Source organism: Lissotriton vulgaris, chromosome 8, assembly GCF_964263255.1.
Source record: "Lissotriton vulgaris chromosome 8, aLisVul1.2, whole genome shotgun sequence".
Taxonomy (NCBI): domain Eukaryota; kingdom Metazoa; phylum Chordata; class Amphibia; order Caudata; family Salamandridae; genus Lissotriton; species Lissotriton vulgaris.
The window spans coordinates 37887268-37899368 of NC_141696.1; the positions used below are offsets into that span (position 1 = coordinate 37887268).

The window sequence follows — 12101 nt, forward strand, 5'->3', positions numbered from 1 at the left end:
GCGGTCGACCTCGAAGCTGGGGAACTGGGTTCGAGCTCCGGCAGGGACGCTCAACATCCTGTGATTCTGGGCAAATCACTCAATCTCCCTCTGCCTATCAAAAATGAATGTGTCCGTCTGCACCATAACTGGTGCTCATCCAAGCACTCTGATACCTTCGGGTCAAGTTTGCGCTATATAAAACACTGGAAAAACAAAGAAAATCTGACAACAGAACAATATTCAGGGTCTTGGCTGAAAGGAATGAGATATTGACGGGAATTTGGATGCAGTAGCGAGGGAGTGACTATTGAGGCGGTCAAAGTAACCCCTCAGGCTCAATGTAGAGGCTGAGAAAAGGCGAGTCCAGAAGGACACAGGCTGGGATAAGAGAGGTGACCACTGAGTGTAGGGTAACATACTCTGGCAGAATTGTGAGATTGTCCCCCAGTTATGGGACTGGTCAAGTCTGTCTCTATTGAAAGAACAGGGTGACTCCTTACATACTTGACCCAGCTCCTTGTCCCCCCAGTCCGCTCCCTCCTCACTTGCCTCTGCATCTTTTGTGGGGCTGCGTAGGTTTCTCTGTACTGTCACCTGCATGCTGCTGCCTGATCTGAATGCTTGTTGCAAGTGCAGCTCTTGGGGTTTCGACCCATCTTCTTCATCTGTGTGCACCATGTAACTCTTCCTGGACGCCATGACTTTGTTTCCGCAGGGCTGCTCTGGTTCAGCTCCTTCAGCGAAGGCTCATCCTGCAAAGATGGATAAAGAGGTTTTTAGCAAAGGCTGCTCGTTTACAGGTGAAACACAGATATCAATTCTCCAGTACAGAGACATCCTAAGGGAACAAAGTTATCTTTGATTCAATTGCCAAACGCCTCTTTTGAAGAGGGTCCTACAGGGGCTGTAGAAGAGACAGGTTTTCAGTCAGATGCTGGCCTAGAAGTCTTCTTCCTCATGGACCAGCCATTTTTCACACAATAGCCAGATGTTAGGAAGTCTCTCTTTATTCAGCAGCTCCCTCTGAACCAGGGTCCTGGGGCTCTCAACAAGCACCAGTTTACACAGATTCCGACCATGGCAAACTCCAATTATAACTGAATGAATGAAAATATGCAGTATAGGACTTTCATTTATTTGGCCACAATTGGGTTGGTTTTCTGCTTAGACCAATTACTCTTACCCACGCGCAAGCCTCACTACCCTGTTATACTAGAACAAAGAGCCCCGATGTCCCTGGCCCCTCTTCTTTTATTTCTACGCAAGCAGAGCCCAAGATGGCCCTGCCAAGATGAGCCTTCATGATGCTGAGTCATTTCATCTCTGGTTCAGAGCCCTCAGGCTCAAGAACCCTGTTATCTCATGTTCAGAGTCCACACTTTCCAGTGACCCATCAACCAAGGCCACAGAGCCCAGGGATCCCTGATCTTGCCTCCTTGTCCCAGAGAACCGAGGCCTCTGAACCCCTCGGCCAAGGCTGCAGAGCTCCAGGCCCAGGCGAGTCCTCACCCTTCTGCCTTTACGCCCAGAACCCCAGAGCCATGACCCATAGCAGGACTTCATGTATCCACAACAAGGCCGAACTACATGTCAACCAACGGGGATGGGCCTAACACTTCAAACACTGATTCAAAGACATGAGGAATCCAGCTGTGCCTACTATAATGCGCAAACCCATATGATAGTGAGTAAGATTTTCTCGTATTACACATGAGTAGATATATATCGGGTTTAGTAATGAGGATAACGGTACTTACATACCCAGTGGAGAACAGATATAGAATGTATTTTGATGGCATAATGCAGTACGTGTCATACAATGGATAATAAACAGGCTTTGACAATTTCAACTAACCATTGTTAAGCAAGAAGTGACGCGGTTAGACTTTCCAAGATGGTGACCACTACTTGAAGTAATACACAGGACATAGTTGCAATAGTCTGTTCTGACTTCTTTATGGACGTAATGGTGGGGCCGTATGCCAGCCCCATCATCCAGAGGATTGAACAGCGAATCTCCCCCAACCCCACCGCTGTGCGAGCATCTCATGGCCCTCCCGCTGTTCTTCCATTCCCATCAATTATACACACCAAAACCGTTGTGGCATAAGAACAGCCGCAGTTTATTCACATTATACACACTTGTCATGATGCCATTAGTCATCAACATGCTCATTAGGATGCTACGCTGGTTGGGACACAGAAGAAAGGATCTTCCTGGGGATTGTGTTGTTATTAATTTTGGGGATAGGCAGGTGGTAGAACACATTTCCAATTGGCCAGCCCAGTTTAGTGAGAGTAACATCCTTACTAGGGACTTGAGTTTTTTTTACCCCCAACTTCCCCCAGTTCAAACCATCAACTATCGTAGGGGATTTCCAAATTGAGATGTTCTAGTAGGCGGGGGTCTGAGATATAATATCCCTACTTTCAATCATTTCGATGCGCTTTCCGACTTGGATCGAGTGGATTGACTTCCTCCCACGGTTTTGACCCAACCAGGGGGGGTCAACACACCCATTCGTTCTTCTGCTTTAGTTAATTCGGTTCATAGCGGTGCAACAAACAACGAAGTCTCTCTAAACTCCATACAGCTTAGTTACTGTGAGGGAAACGGGGAATCAGATCCTAAGCCTGTAACAAGCAAGGCCAACTCTATCTTGAATATTTTGTTCTGGAATGTGGCGGGCCTACGTTCAAAGGCTGCAAATGATATCTGGCTTGATTTCATCCACAACTACAGTATTAAAAAGTTTGCAGGAAACCTGGGCAACATCAGAATTACACATAGAGGGTTACAGAACTCTTTTCTCCCCAGCATTACCCTCTCTTTCTGGCAGAGCAAAGGGTGGTCTGGTTATATATGTATCCAATACTCTCCAACTTACAAGGATAGTCCCTGTCAAACTGGAACTAAACTTCCAAATAGTCGCCCTTCATCAAAGTAATATCAATGCCCTGGTAATAGTAAATTTTTATAACAACTTGACCGTGGAGGTCTTAATAAATACAATAAAGGAAATAGATCATTGTCTCCACAAATTTTCCTCCAGGGCTCGCAAGGAGCTGACTATAATCTGGGGCGGGGACTTTAACCAAACCCTCTGCAAGCACAGTTCTAACTCGCTCTGTGGTATAGTGGATGAAAATAGTGATCCGATAACCCATTTCCCTCACACCGCAGTCGGGCATACCTTGGATGAAACCTTATGCGGTCTTGATCTCGTTCTTGCTAATGACTTGGTCAATCCTCCTGTACCAGTAACACCTACCTATAACGGCAGAGGGAGGCAAAGCACAATTGATTTTATATTCATATCAGGATCAGCGGGTAGGGTTATTTTAAAATGCAAAACTCACGATATTGCTGTCAGTGACCACTATCCGAATAGTATCGCCCTAAAACTTTTTAATAGCCACATGAGGCCCAACATTGAAACGCTATTAAGTCAAAATAACATTTTAATGGATAGACTAAATGGCTATTCACTTAGGTGGAAAAAAGTGGATCCGCTGGCAATTACAAGAAGTCTGGTTACAAACCTTAGGCAAGCGTTTGCAAATTGTCTTGATCCAGCAACTACTAGTGAGGGAATAATGGTTAACTTCTCCAAAATGATAGCATCAATCAGGGAAATCCTTTTTGTAAACACGAAATCAGGTAAAATCAGAACTAAGGGTTGGTTCGACAGTTCCTGCACAAAAGCTCACCAGAACCTAAAAATAGCCTTAAACAAAAAAGATAGAATTCCAAAGGATATTGCAGCTCTTAGAAAGAACTATAATCAGGCCCTAAAATCTAGGAAGACTACTCTCAAAGAAGATCTCTGGAGGCAACTCCACAGATCATGTACTATGAGGGATAGCGCCGCCTTCTGGAAGGTCGTGAAGTCCCCTTTTTTATTAGATGCACCAGCTAACCTCAGCATTGATGTTGCGATTGATGTACACTTGTGGGTTGAGTATTGTGAGCGGATTTTCAGCCTTCCCTCAACCGCAAATCAACCAATTCCAACGGGATCAGTCCAATCAAACTTTCCGTTGCCTATTTAAATCACATATGAGGAGGTGAAACTTGCCCTAAAGGCTAGTAAAAACGGTAAGGCGCCGGGACCCGATGGTGTTCCAATTGATCTTTTCAAGTTTAATATGGATCTATGGTCGCCAATTTTAACCAGGGTTCTCCAAGCTTCTTGTGACCTGGGACTTATTGAATCATGATCCCAGTCAATCCTCGTTCCTATCTTTAAAAAAGGGGACCGTCAATCGCCATCCTGCTACCGGCCTATTTCCCTTCTGGATTCACTGGGGAAAGTGGCCGGTCGTATTATTTTAGAACGCCTCCAACACTGGGCCTTTGATAATAAAGTTCTTTCCGACCAGCAATTTGGGTTCCGCGAGGGACTGGGCACCATAGAGCAGGCTCTCAATTTATCCTTACTGATAGGGAAATATGTAAATGCTAAGGGGGGGGGGGCTTTATATGTTGATCTTTCTGCAGCTTTTGACTGTGTCAATCATAGCAAGCTGTGGTCTATTCTGGCAGACATGGGTATAGAAACTTCCCTCATTATGTTTCTGCGTGAATTATATTCAGACGCCACAGCCCGAGTCAGATGCGGTACAGGGGGGCGAGCAAACAGAGTCGTTCAGAGTGGAGCGAAGAGTAAGACAGGGATGTGTCCTGGCCCCGTTTCTATTTAACTTATATACCAACGGCTTGGAAAAGGACATGCTGACGGGTTGCCAGGACCTCCCCTTAATAAATACCCGCCCAATTCCGGTCCTACTCTATGCGGACGACGCTGTAATTTAGCTCGCACCCCTATGGAATTACAGCGTGCACTCGAGAAATATTACATCTTTATGGCCAACCTCGACCTTAAGGTCAACATTAAGAAAACGTTCGTAATGTGCTCAGGGTTGAGGATTAAGAACATCAAGTCCATATATATCGATGCACAAAAATTAGAGAGTACAACTACGTATCCATACTTAGGAATTACATTCAACCACAAATGCTCTTGGAATTATGCCATAGAATCCAGGAAACTTACCCTTATGAGAACAACTGCTGCCTTAGTAAAGTTCGCGAATAAATTAGGTAGACGGCCCACGGTTGAACTCCTAGAAATGTACAGGGCTAAATGTGTGTCGAGCGCACTTTATGGGGCAGGAGTGTGGGGTTACGCAAAGGTCAAGGAGGTACAAAAGGTGGAAAACACTTTCCTTTGATTCCTTTTGGCAGTCCCTCAGGGTACGTCCACCTACGCTTGTCACATGGAAGTGGGTTTGTCCTATCTAACAGATCTGATCAGGATATAACCTCTTCTCCTGTGGCACCGTATTTGGTCGTCTAGTGAAACAACTCTCTGCCGGGGGATCATAGAGGACTGTGTTTCCCTTGACATGGCCTTAAAGATCGGTTGACTTGCTTACATCAGAAACTTCCTTAACGACCTAGGCATGATACAGTACTATCACTCCCCCATCTCAATAGCTGCAATCCCAAGAAAGAAGTTTAAAAAGATTTGTCTGGCCCACTTAGAATCCCTTCGGCTTGCTAGTGAGCTTTCAAAAGTTTCAGTCCAGAACTCACTAGTAATCCAAACATCACTTACGATCCAGCCCTATTTAACTTACAACTTTACGGGCTACGAAAGATTGTTGTTAACCAGATTCAGACTTAATATCTTCCATCATCTGGTTACTTTTCCTAAGACCAACACCTGGACAAAACCCCTTCAAGCTTGCCCCTTGTGACAATAGCTCTCCCCAATCGACGATCCACATAACACTCTTCTGTAAATTTTATCAGGAACTGAGGTACCATTGGCTTTTGCCAATTCTCAAAGTAATGGGTCTGCATAGGTGCCGTCCAGCACTCCTCGCCCTCCAATTCCTTGACGCCGAACCTTTTGCTAGACTAGTAGTAACATTTCTGAAATCAGCCATTAAGCATAGGCAGAATTTGGGCTGAATCACCTTTGCATTTCCCCAAATTAGCGTCCTCTCGTGACTAATAATAATCTAATCTGTTGTGTTTTTATGCCAGTTTATGCCATTTTTAGGGTTGCCGTTATTTGTTTTTCGTACTTTATGTATTAACTCGTTATTTTTTAGGTTTTTGTTTTTATTCTTTCGGGCAACCAGTTTTTAAAAACAAAAAGTTTTATTGTGATTTTACTGTGATTTTTGTGTATGAAATACACTGTGCTTTAATGGCTGTTTTGCTTACAACCGAATAAAGCTTGATTTGATTTGATTGAACATGCTCATTTTGGCCTATCTCGTATTACAACGCAAGCCATCCCATATCAATCTTAATGAACATAATTTGTCTAATTCTGTGATGCATCAACCTTACAGTCATTATGTCTCTTCCAGGTTGTTACAAATTGTTTCCAGCTCAACTTCTGTCACTTAGTACAGCAGGTTGCAGCTTCGAGGCTTCAACTTGCTCCCGAATGTGTGGCATTCGTGGCCCTGTGTCCATGCCTGAGTTGCAAGTGCCGTGACCGCCCTGCACTGCCCATTGTACCTTATCCCTCAAGTATCCCTGCCGCGAGGCATCCCAAGGACCTTGTCCGCCACTGTCTCCAGAGCCCCTTCCATAAGGCATCCCAAGGACCTTGTCCGCCACTGTCTCCAGAGCCCCTTCCATAAGGCATCCCGAGGACCTTGTTTGGGCAATTGCCCTTTTACATCCTTATGTGAAGATATTTATTGTTAAACCTTGTGACTCCCGCCACGCTGGACGTGGTTTACCGACCACTGACAGCTTCCTTCAGGCTCAGAAGAAAATTAGTTCCAGCCCTTGTACGATGTTCCGGGGATCCTATTGCTCTCTGCTAGGCAGCTGAACCTTTCATGTCTTTACCCCTGGGGACACACTGAAGAAGGTATTCTCCCACTTCAGCTCTTTTCCCGCCCTGCCTCATCCATCCAGAGGGTCAGGCTGGTGCCATCACCCCTCACAAGGGCCTCATCTAAAGCCCTGATTCCAATATTATATGCTTGTGACCATGGTTCCTTTCTGGCTATGACTTGAGCCCTTATACACCCCCTTGGAAATCCTGTTCACCTCATGTAATAAGACCCATGATCCGGCCCAGGGGCTGCCATCCTCTGCCCTGGTCCCTTCTATTCTCTTCTTCATTGCGAGTGCCTAGCCTACCCCTTGCATCCATCCTTCTTTTTCTTCTAAAGTTAAATAATGCTATGACTCGAGCCTCGATGCAGTTCTCCTGGGAATACTGTTCTCCCAATGTATCATAATCTGCGATCCAGACAAGGGGTTATTGCCCGAGGTTGCCCTGTTTCGCATCTATTCCCTGGTTTATTGTGTGGGACCTAGCTCACGGATGTATGACGGTACAACGCGTACCGTTTCAACGCGTGCCTTTACAATGCGTCTTTAACAATGCAAGTTGTTACAACAACTTGCGTTGTTGGGCGCGGATAGTAAATAGTATAATTTAATATTCTAACACCAGTCCCCGTGGATAGTAGGGAAGGTGTTGGAATAGTAAATATACTATTCTTTATCCTTTAGCGCCCTCCAGCGGAAGTCGTGGTTACGACTTGCGTTGTAAAGGACGTGTCGTAAAAGCGTGTCACCATGTGACAGACTGCCCTAAGTGTGGTGTTGACAATTAGGTGCCTGTGCCGAGCACTGGAAACCAATTAAGTGACAGTGCTCAGCACCGGAAAGCACCGGCTCAAATTAAGCACTGATCGCTCGGTTCATTTATCCACGCTACCCAAGCTGGTCGACCCAGATCTGCTCGAGGTAAGGTTTTCATAGTGTTTAGGTTCAGCGCCTTATTTCATGGTAAATATTCTCGGTTAGAACCAATTTTTTTTAAATGCAGCTCACGTGAGGAGGTCTTTTCAAGAAAAGGCAAAGCTGCGATGGCCTGCTATTCCATGCAGTCTCATGTTTTCGAGTTACTGTAGCCTCAGATGGATAATAAGTATATGTCAAGAACTGAAGTCTGCTAAAGTTCACATTGCTGCATGAGGTGGGGGTTGGGGTGGGCGAATGAGGCAAAGGGGGACTAGTTAAGTCTGATCGGAAATAGGTTAAACAAAGGGGCAGATTTACAAGCCACTTACGCCACTTTTGTGTCATTTTTCCCATGTTCAAAGTGACGCGAAAGTGGCGCAAGGGGCTTGTAAATTTGCCCCTTGTTGTAGTTTATTTCGTCCCTGGCCTTAACCGGAAGCCCTGTTGCGACAGGCCTTTTGTGTCAGATGTCTCTACCGCCATTCTAAGATTACCCAGGCATTACCTAGGGAGCTGAAACTAAGGGGCATATTTACAAGGGCCATATCTCCGCTCTTTTGACTTTAAAAGCCAAAAAAGCAGAGATAATAATATCGCCCTATTACCAATACAGCGATAGCGTGCATTAGCGCATGTTAGCAGCCGTATTCCACATGCCTCGCATTGCATCTCTAATGAGATGCAGAGTAGGCCTTCCTTGCCAAAACTAAAAGGATAATATTGCTAACTGTCCTTCGCCGTATTTACAAGACGTCCCAGGATACACGTAGCATTACAAAAAGCAGCGTTAACCGTGGTTATTGCTAGGGATTAACATCTAAGAAAATCCTGACTTGTCTATATGTTACATGAGAGGTAGATTGTACGGCTCAATACACGTCTCTCTATTAACAAGGATTCCCCTTACGCTGCCGGTGTATCGCTGGATTTCCAGCGATATCCCCGTATTTTGCCGCTATCGCCAGATTTTTGATCGCCATGGAGATATGCGTTGATAATGACACAATATCTCGGCAATTGAATCCAGCGATAGCCGGCGTTGTGCAAAGTCGCGCTAAGCAGGAAATGCAATATTTTTATTGATAATATGCCCCTAAGACCTTTCTCATTGACAAGCGCCATTTTTCTTTGCCCCCCCCCTGCCGATTCTCACCGACCTGACAACAGACCCCTGTTCACTACTCCAAACGTTGAATGATAGTTTCACCTGCGCAGGGGGTATTAGTCTCCTGTATCGCAGCGATAGGGTCTTTTACCACTACATACAAGATATTTCAGAGGGGAGGAATAGATCCTGTGGTTGTAATTATTATTCTTTCCTACAGCCTCCTACATTTTTTTATTTTTTTATTTACATTTTCTTATTGGGAATTTATATTTTCCATGGTACATCATTGTATTACGTTGATAACATACATTAGATCATGTTAAACTCATGTAGCGCAGACAGCAAAAGAAACACACATTATGGAGCATCCATCGCATGGTATATCCTGTAGTTCTAATTAGAGACATTGAGATTCTACATGGATCCCACCCTCATTGGTCTGGTCTAATCTTTGGTGTGTTGATTAGTACCGTGTGCCTGTGCCTGTATAGGTGGGTTCCCGCAAGTGTGTGGGTTGATATGCAGTCCCCCATTCCAACTCTGTCTATCTCTTTGGTTGATGGCCATGTGTATGTTCCCAATGTATAGAAACTAGCTTTATGGTGTCATAGGGTGAACGTGTAACAATGAATTGTGTGTGGGGGGGGGTGAACGGGGGGGCCTAGGTGAGTCCACAGTTAAAAAGTATTGTAGTCGGTAACTATTGTGTGGTCAGTTCCATTTTGTCTACAAGATGTCTGTGGTTGCAGAATCGGAATTGGACTTGGAGGACAGAGGACGTTCGGGGTAGATTATGTCTCCTGTCACAAGTTGGGGTATTAATATTGCGGGCCATATTTTGGGGGTATTAGACCTCCTATTTTGGGGGGGTTAGACCTCCTGATATGGTCACTGGGGGCATGCATTTGCTTGCACCATCTGGGCAGGGGCGGAGTCTGGGATTGGGATGGCATAGCGCCGGGTGAGTCGTCATGTGTTGTCTCTCGCGTGAACTGAAACACCTCCTATTTCCGCATTAGCGTTTCCTCCGCTGCCTCCCATTTTTTAACTGTCCCTATCCAGGCTGCCTTAGGGGGCCCTGCTGGCGCCCTCCAATGCATGGCTATTCCCCTTTTTGCCAGGAGTATGGCTAAGGATGCAAACCTACCCTGCACTTTTTCCGCCTTCCACCTGCGGAAGACTCCCAGGGCACATACCTCTTATGTGCTGATGTGCATTAGGTGCCGAGATCTTAGCTGCAGTCACTAGAGGGAGCCAGAGAGCTGAATTGTGTGCACACCAGAACGCCATTGCCTCGAGGCGAGTGCACTGCTGTCGCAGAGGGAAGCGGAAAGCCACCGCAGTGAGAAAGGGAAGGGAAAGGAAAGCAGGCTGCCGGTCGGGCGGCCGGCCCTCGGCTTCACACCTGTCACACCTGTCACTCGTCTCCATCTGCCGATTCAAACGGCTCACAGGCTGGTTGCTTGGCTGCTCCCTGCCCCCCCTCCCCTGTGGTGTGCAGTGCAGACCAGAGCGCGGAAGCGCGACCGCAGGTGGCCGCCAGAACTCGCAGCCTTTGCAGCAGCGGCCGCAAGAAAAATTCGGGAACGGCCCGGTCGCGGCGGGAGCCCTCGGCAGGCAGCCGGCCGGGGCCACGAGAGCTCTTGGTCAGCTCAGGGCCAGTCTGGAAAGAGGAGAGGATTGCAGCAAGGTCCCCTACAGCGGCAGGAGCATTCCAGAAGCCGCGGGAACACTCAGCAGCAGGAACAGTAGCAGCGAGGGCTTCCCCTGAGGCGGTGGGAGTCGCAGGAGCCACTGAGACCAGCCTGTACATCTGTGTATCTGCCGACGCGGGAGACAAGAGGTAAGAGGTGGAGGCAAGCGTGGCAGCCGTTAGAGGTCGCCGCTAAGTAAGAGCCAGAGGGTGCGGTCTGAGGGGTTGGTAGACTAGGTCTCCAGCTTGCAGCCCCCCTCGTGTGCACCGCTTGCTAACCCCCTCCATCCCCCTCCACCCCTCCGTGCCCTCAAAACAAAAAACACAGCTCAACCCAGGGGCCCACATCAGCACTAGTACTGGTATTCCCTCCCCCCCAGCACAATCAGGCACAAACAAGCCTAGCCCCAGCAAACGGCGCAAAAAGAGATGACGCTGAGGAAGACTAAATCCTGCACGGAGGATGAGGGGGAAGTGAACCCTGAGAGTCTAGCACAAAGAAGGGTAACCAGAAGCATAAGCACCCAAAAATCCCAGGATCTGGTCTCTGGCAATTCCCTCCCCCAAGGCCTTATCACTCAATTCTTTCAGGCCTCAAACTGCCCCTCACCTTTGGATGAAACGTCACAAGATCCCGCGACCAATGCCATACCGGGGATCCCAAAGATCCACCTGGACCCAAGGGACTCTTACTCCTGCGAGTCTGCTAACTTCGAATCACCTGGGAGCCTTGATGCTTGTTTTCAGCCTGAGGCCAGGACAAAGAGCCCGATTAGGGTCACTGCCGACATTCACGATAGGCCAAATCTGGGGGCAAACGTGGATTCAGATACTGGGAGGACAAGCGAGGCTGTCGCATCCTCCTCCCCAAAGAGCACAGGCACAGGCAAGGGTCTGAATGCAATTGTGACACCTAGGGAAATACAGAGGCCAATCCCCCAAGGTACGGAGGTTCCAACAACTTCGTTCTTACTAAAATTGGAACAGACCATTGAACGAACACTTGAAACTACCCCTATTAATTTAGGAAGAGCTAAGGCCCCGAGAACTGCACAAACGGAGGGTTGGAGTCCGCTGAGTTTAACTCATCACCAAGACTTAACCGACCCAATTGATGAACCCACCTTTAAAGACCTTAACTTGTCAGCAATAAGAGAAGTCCAGGACACAATGGCCAGGGCACTGCTATGGCAGTCCGCAAAGATGGAACTCCAAATCGATCTTTTGCAGTCGATAGCCCAGCATTTGGTGTGCCAAGATGATAAGCTGGCAAAGCTGGAAGTCCAACTTAACGTCCAACAAGCTCATGCCGCCAGCACCAATTCCTGTGACGTCTTAATTGATAAATGGGCAAGTCTACCTGAAGTCTTAAAAGAGATGCTTGCATTAGCCAAGGGTCAGGGCGAGACAACCACGCAAGAACAAGCCGCACAAAAGCCACCACCACAGACGACAGAGCATGCCGAAACAGCAACCCTTAGCACAACGGGCAATAGCGCCTCAAAGGTTCCCCTAGTAGGGCCCCGCAT

General features: G+C 47.2%; 1 protein-coding gene across 2 annotated transcripts in view; it reads right to left on the reverse strand.

Annotated features, from left to right (window-relative positions):
• The window catches only part of LOC147693338 (transient receptor potential cation channel subfamily M member 2-like), a 623295-nt gene that overhangs the window by 554737 nt on the left and 56457 nt on the right, over positions 1-12101 (reverse strand). Inside the window, exon 2 of one of the 2 annotated variants that reach the window (XM_086933675.1) lies at positions 577-734. In XM_086933675.1, the coding sequence (XP_086789801.1) occupies positions 577-681 (105 nt within the window). In that variant the 5' untranslated portion in view covers positions 682-734. Of the gene's footprint in view, positions 1-531; positions 735-12101 lie in introns of both variants that reach the window. The other variant, XM_086933674.1, reaches the window with a different exon arrangement.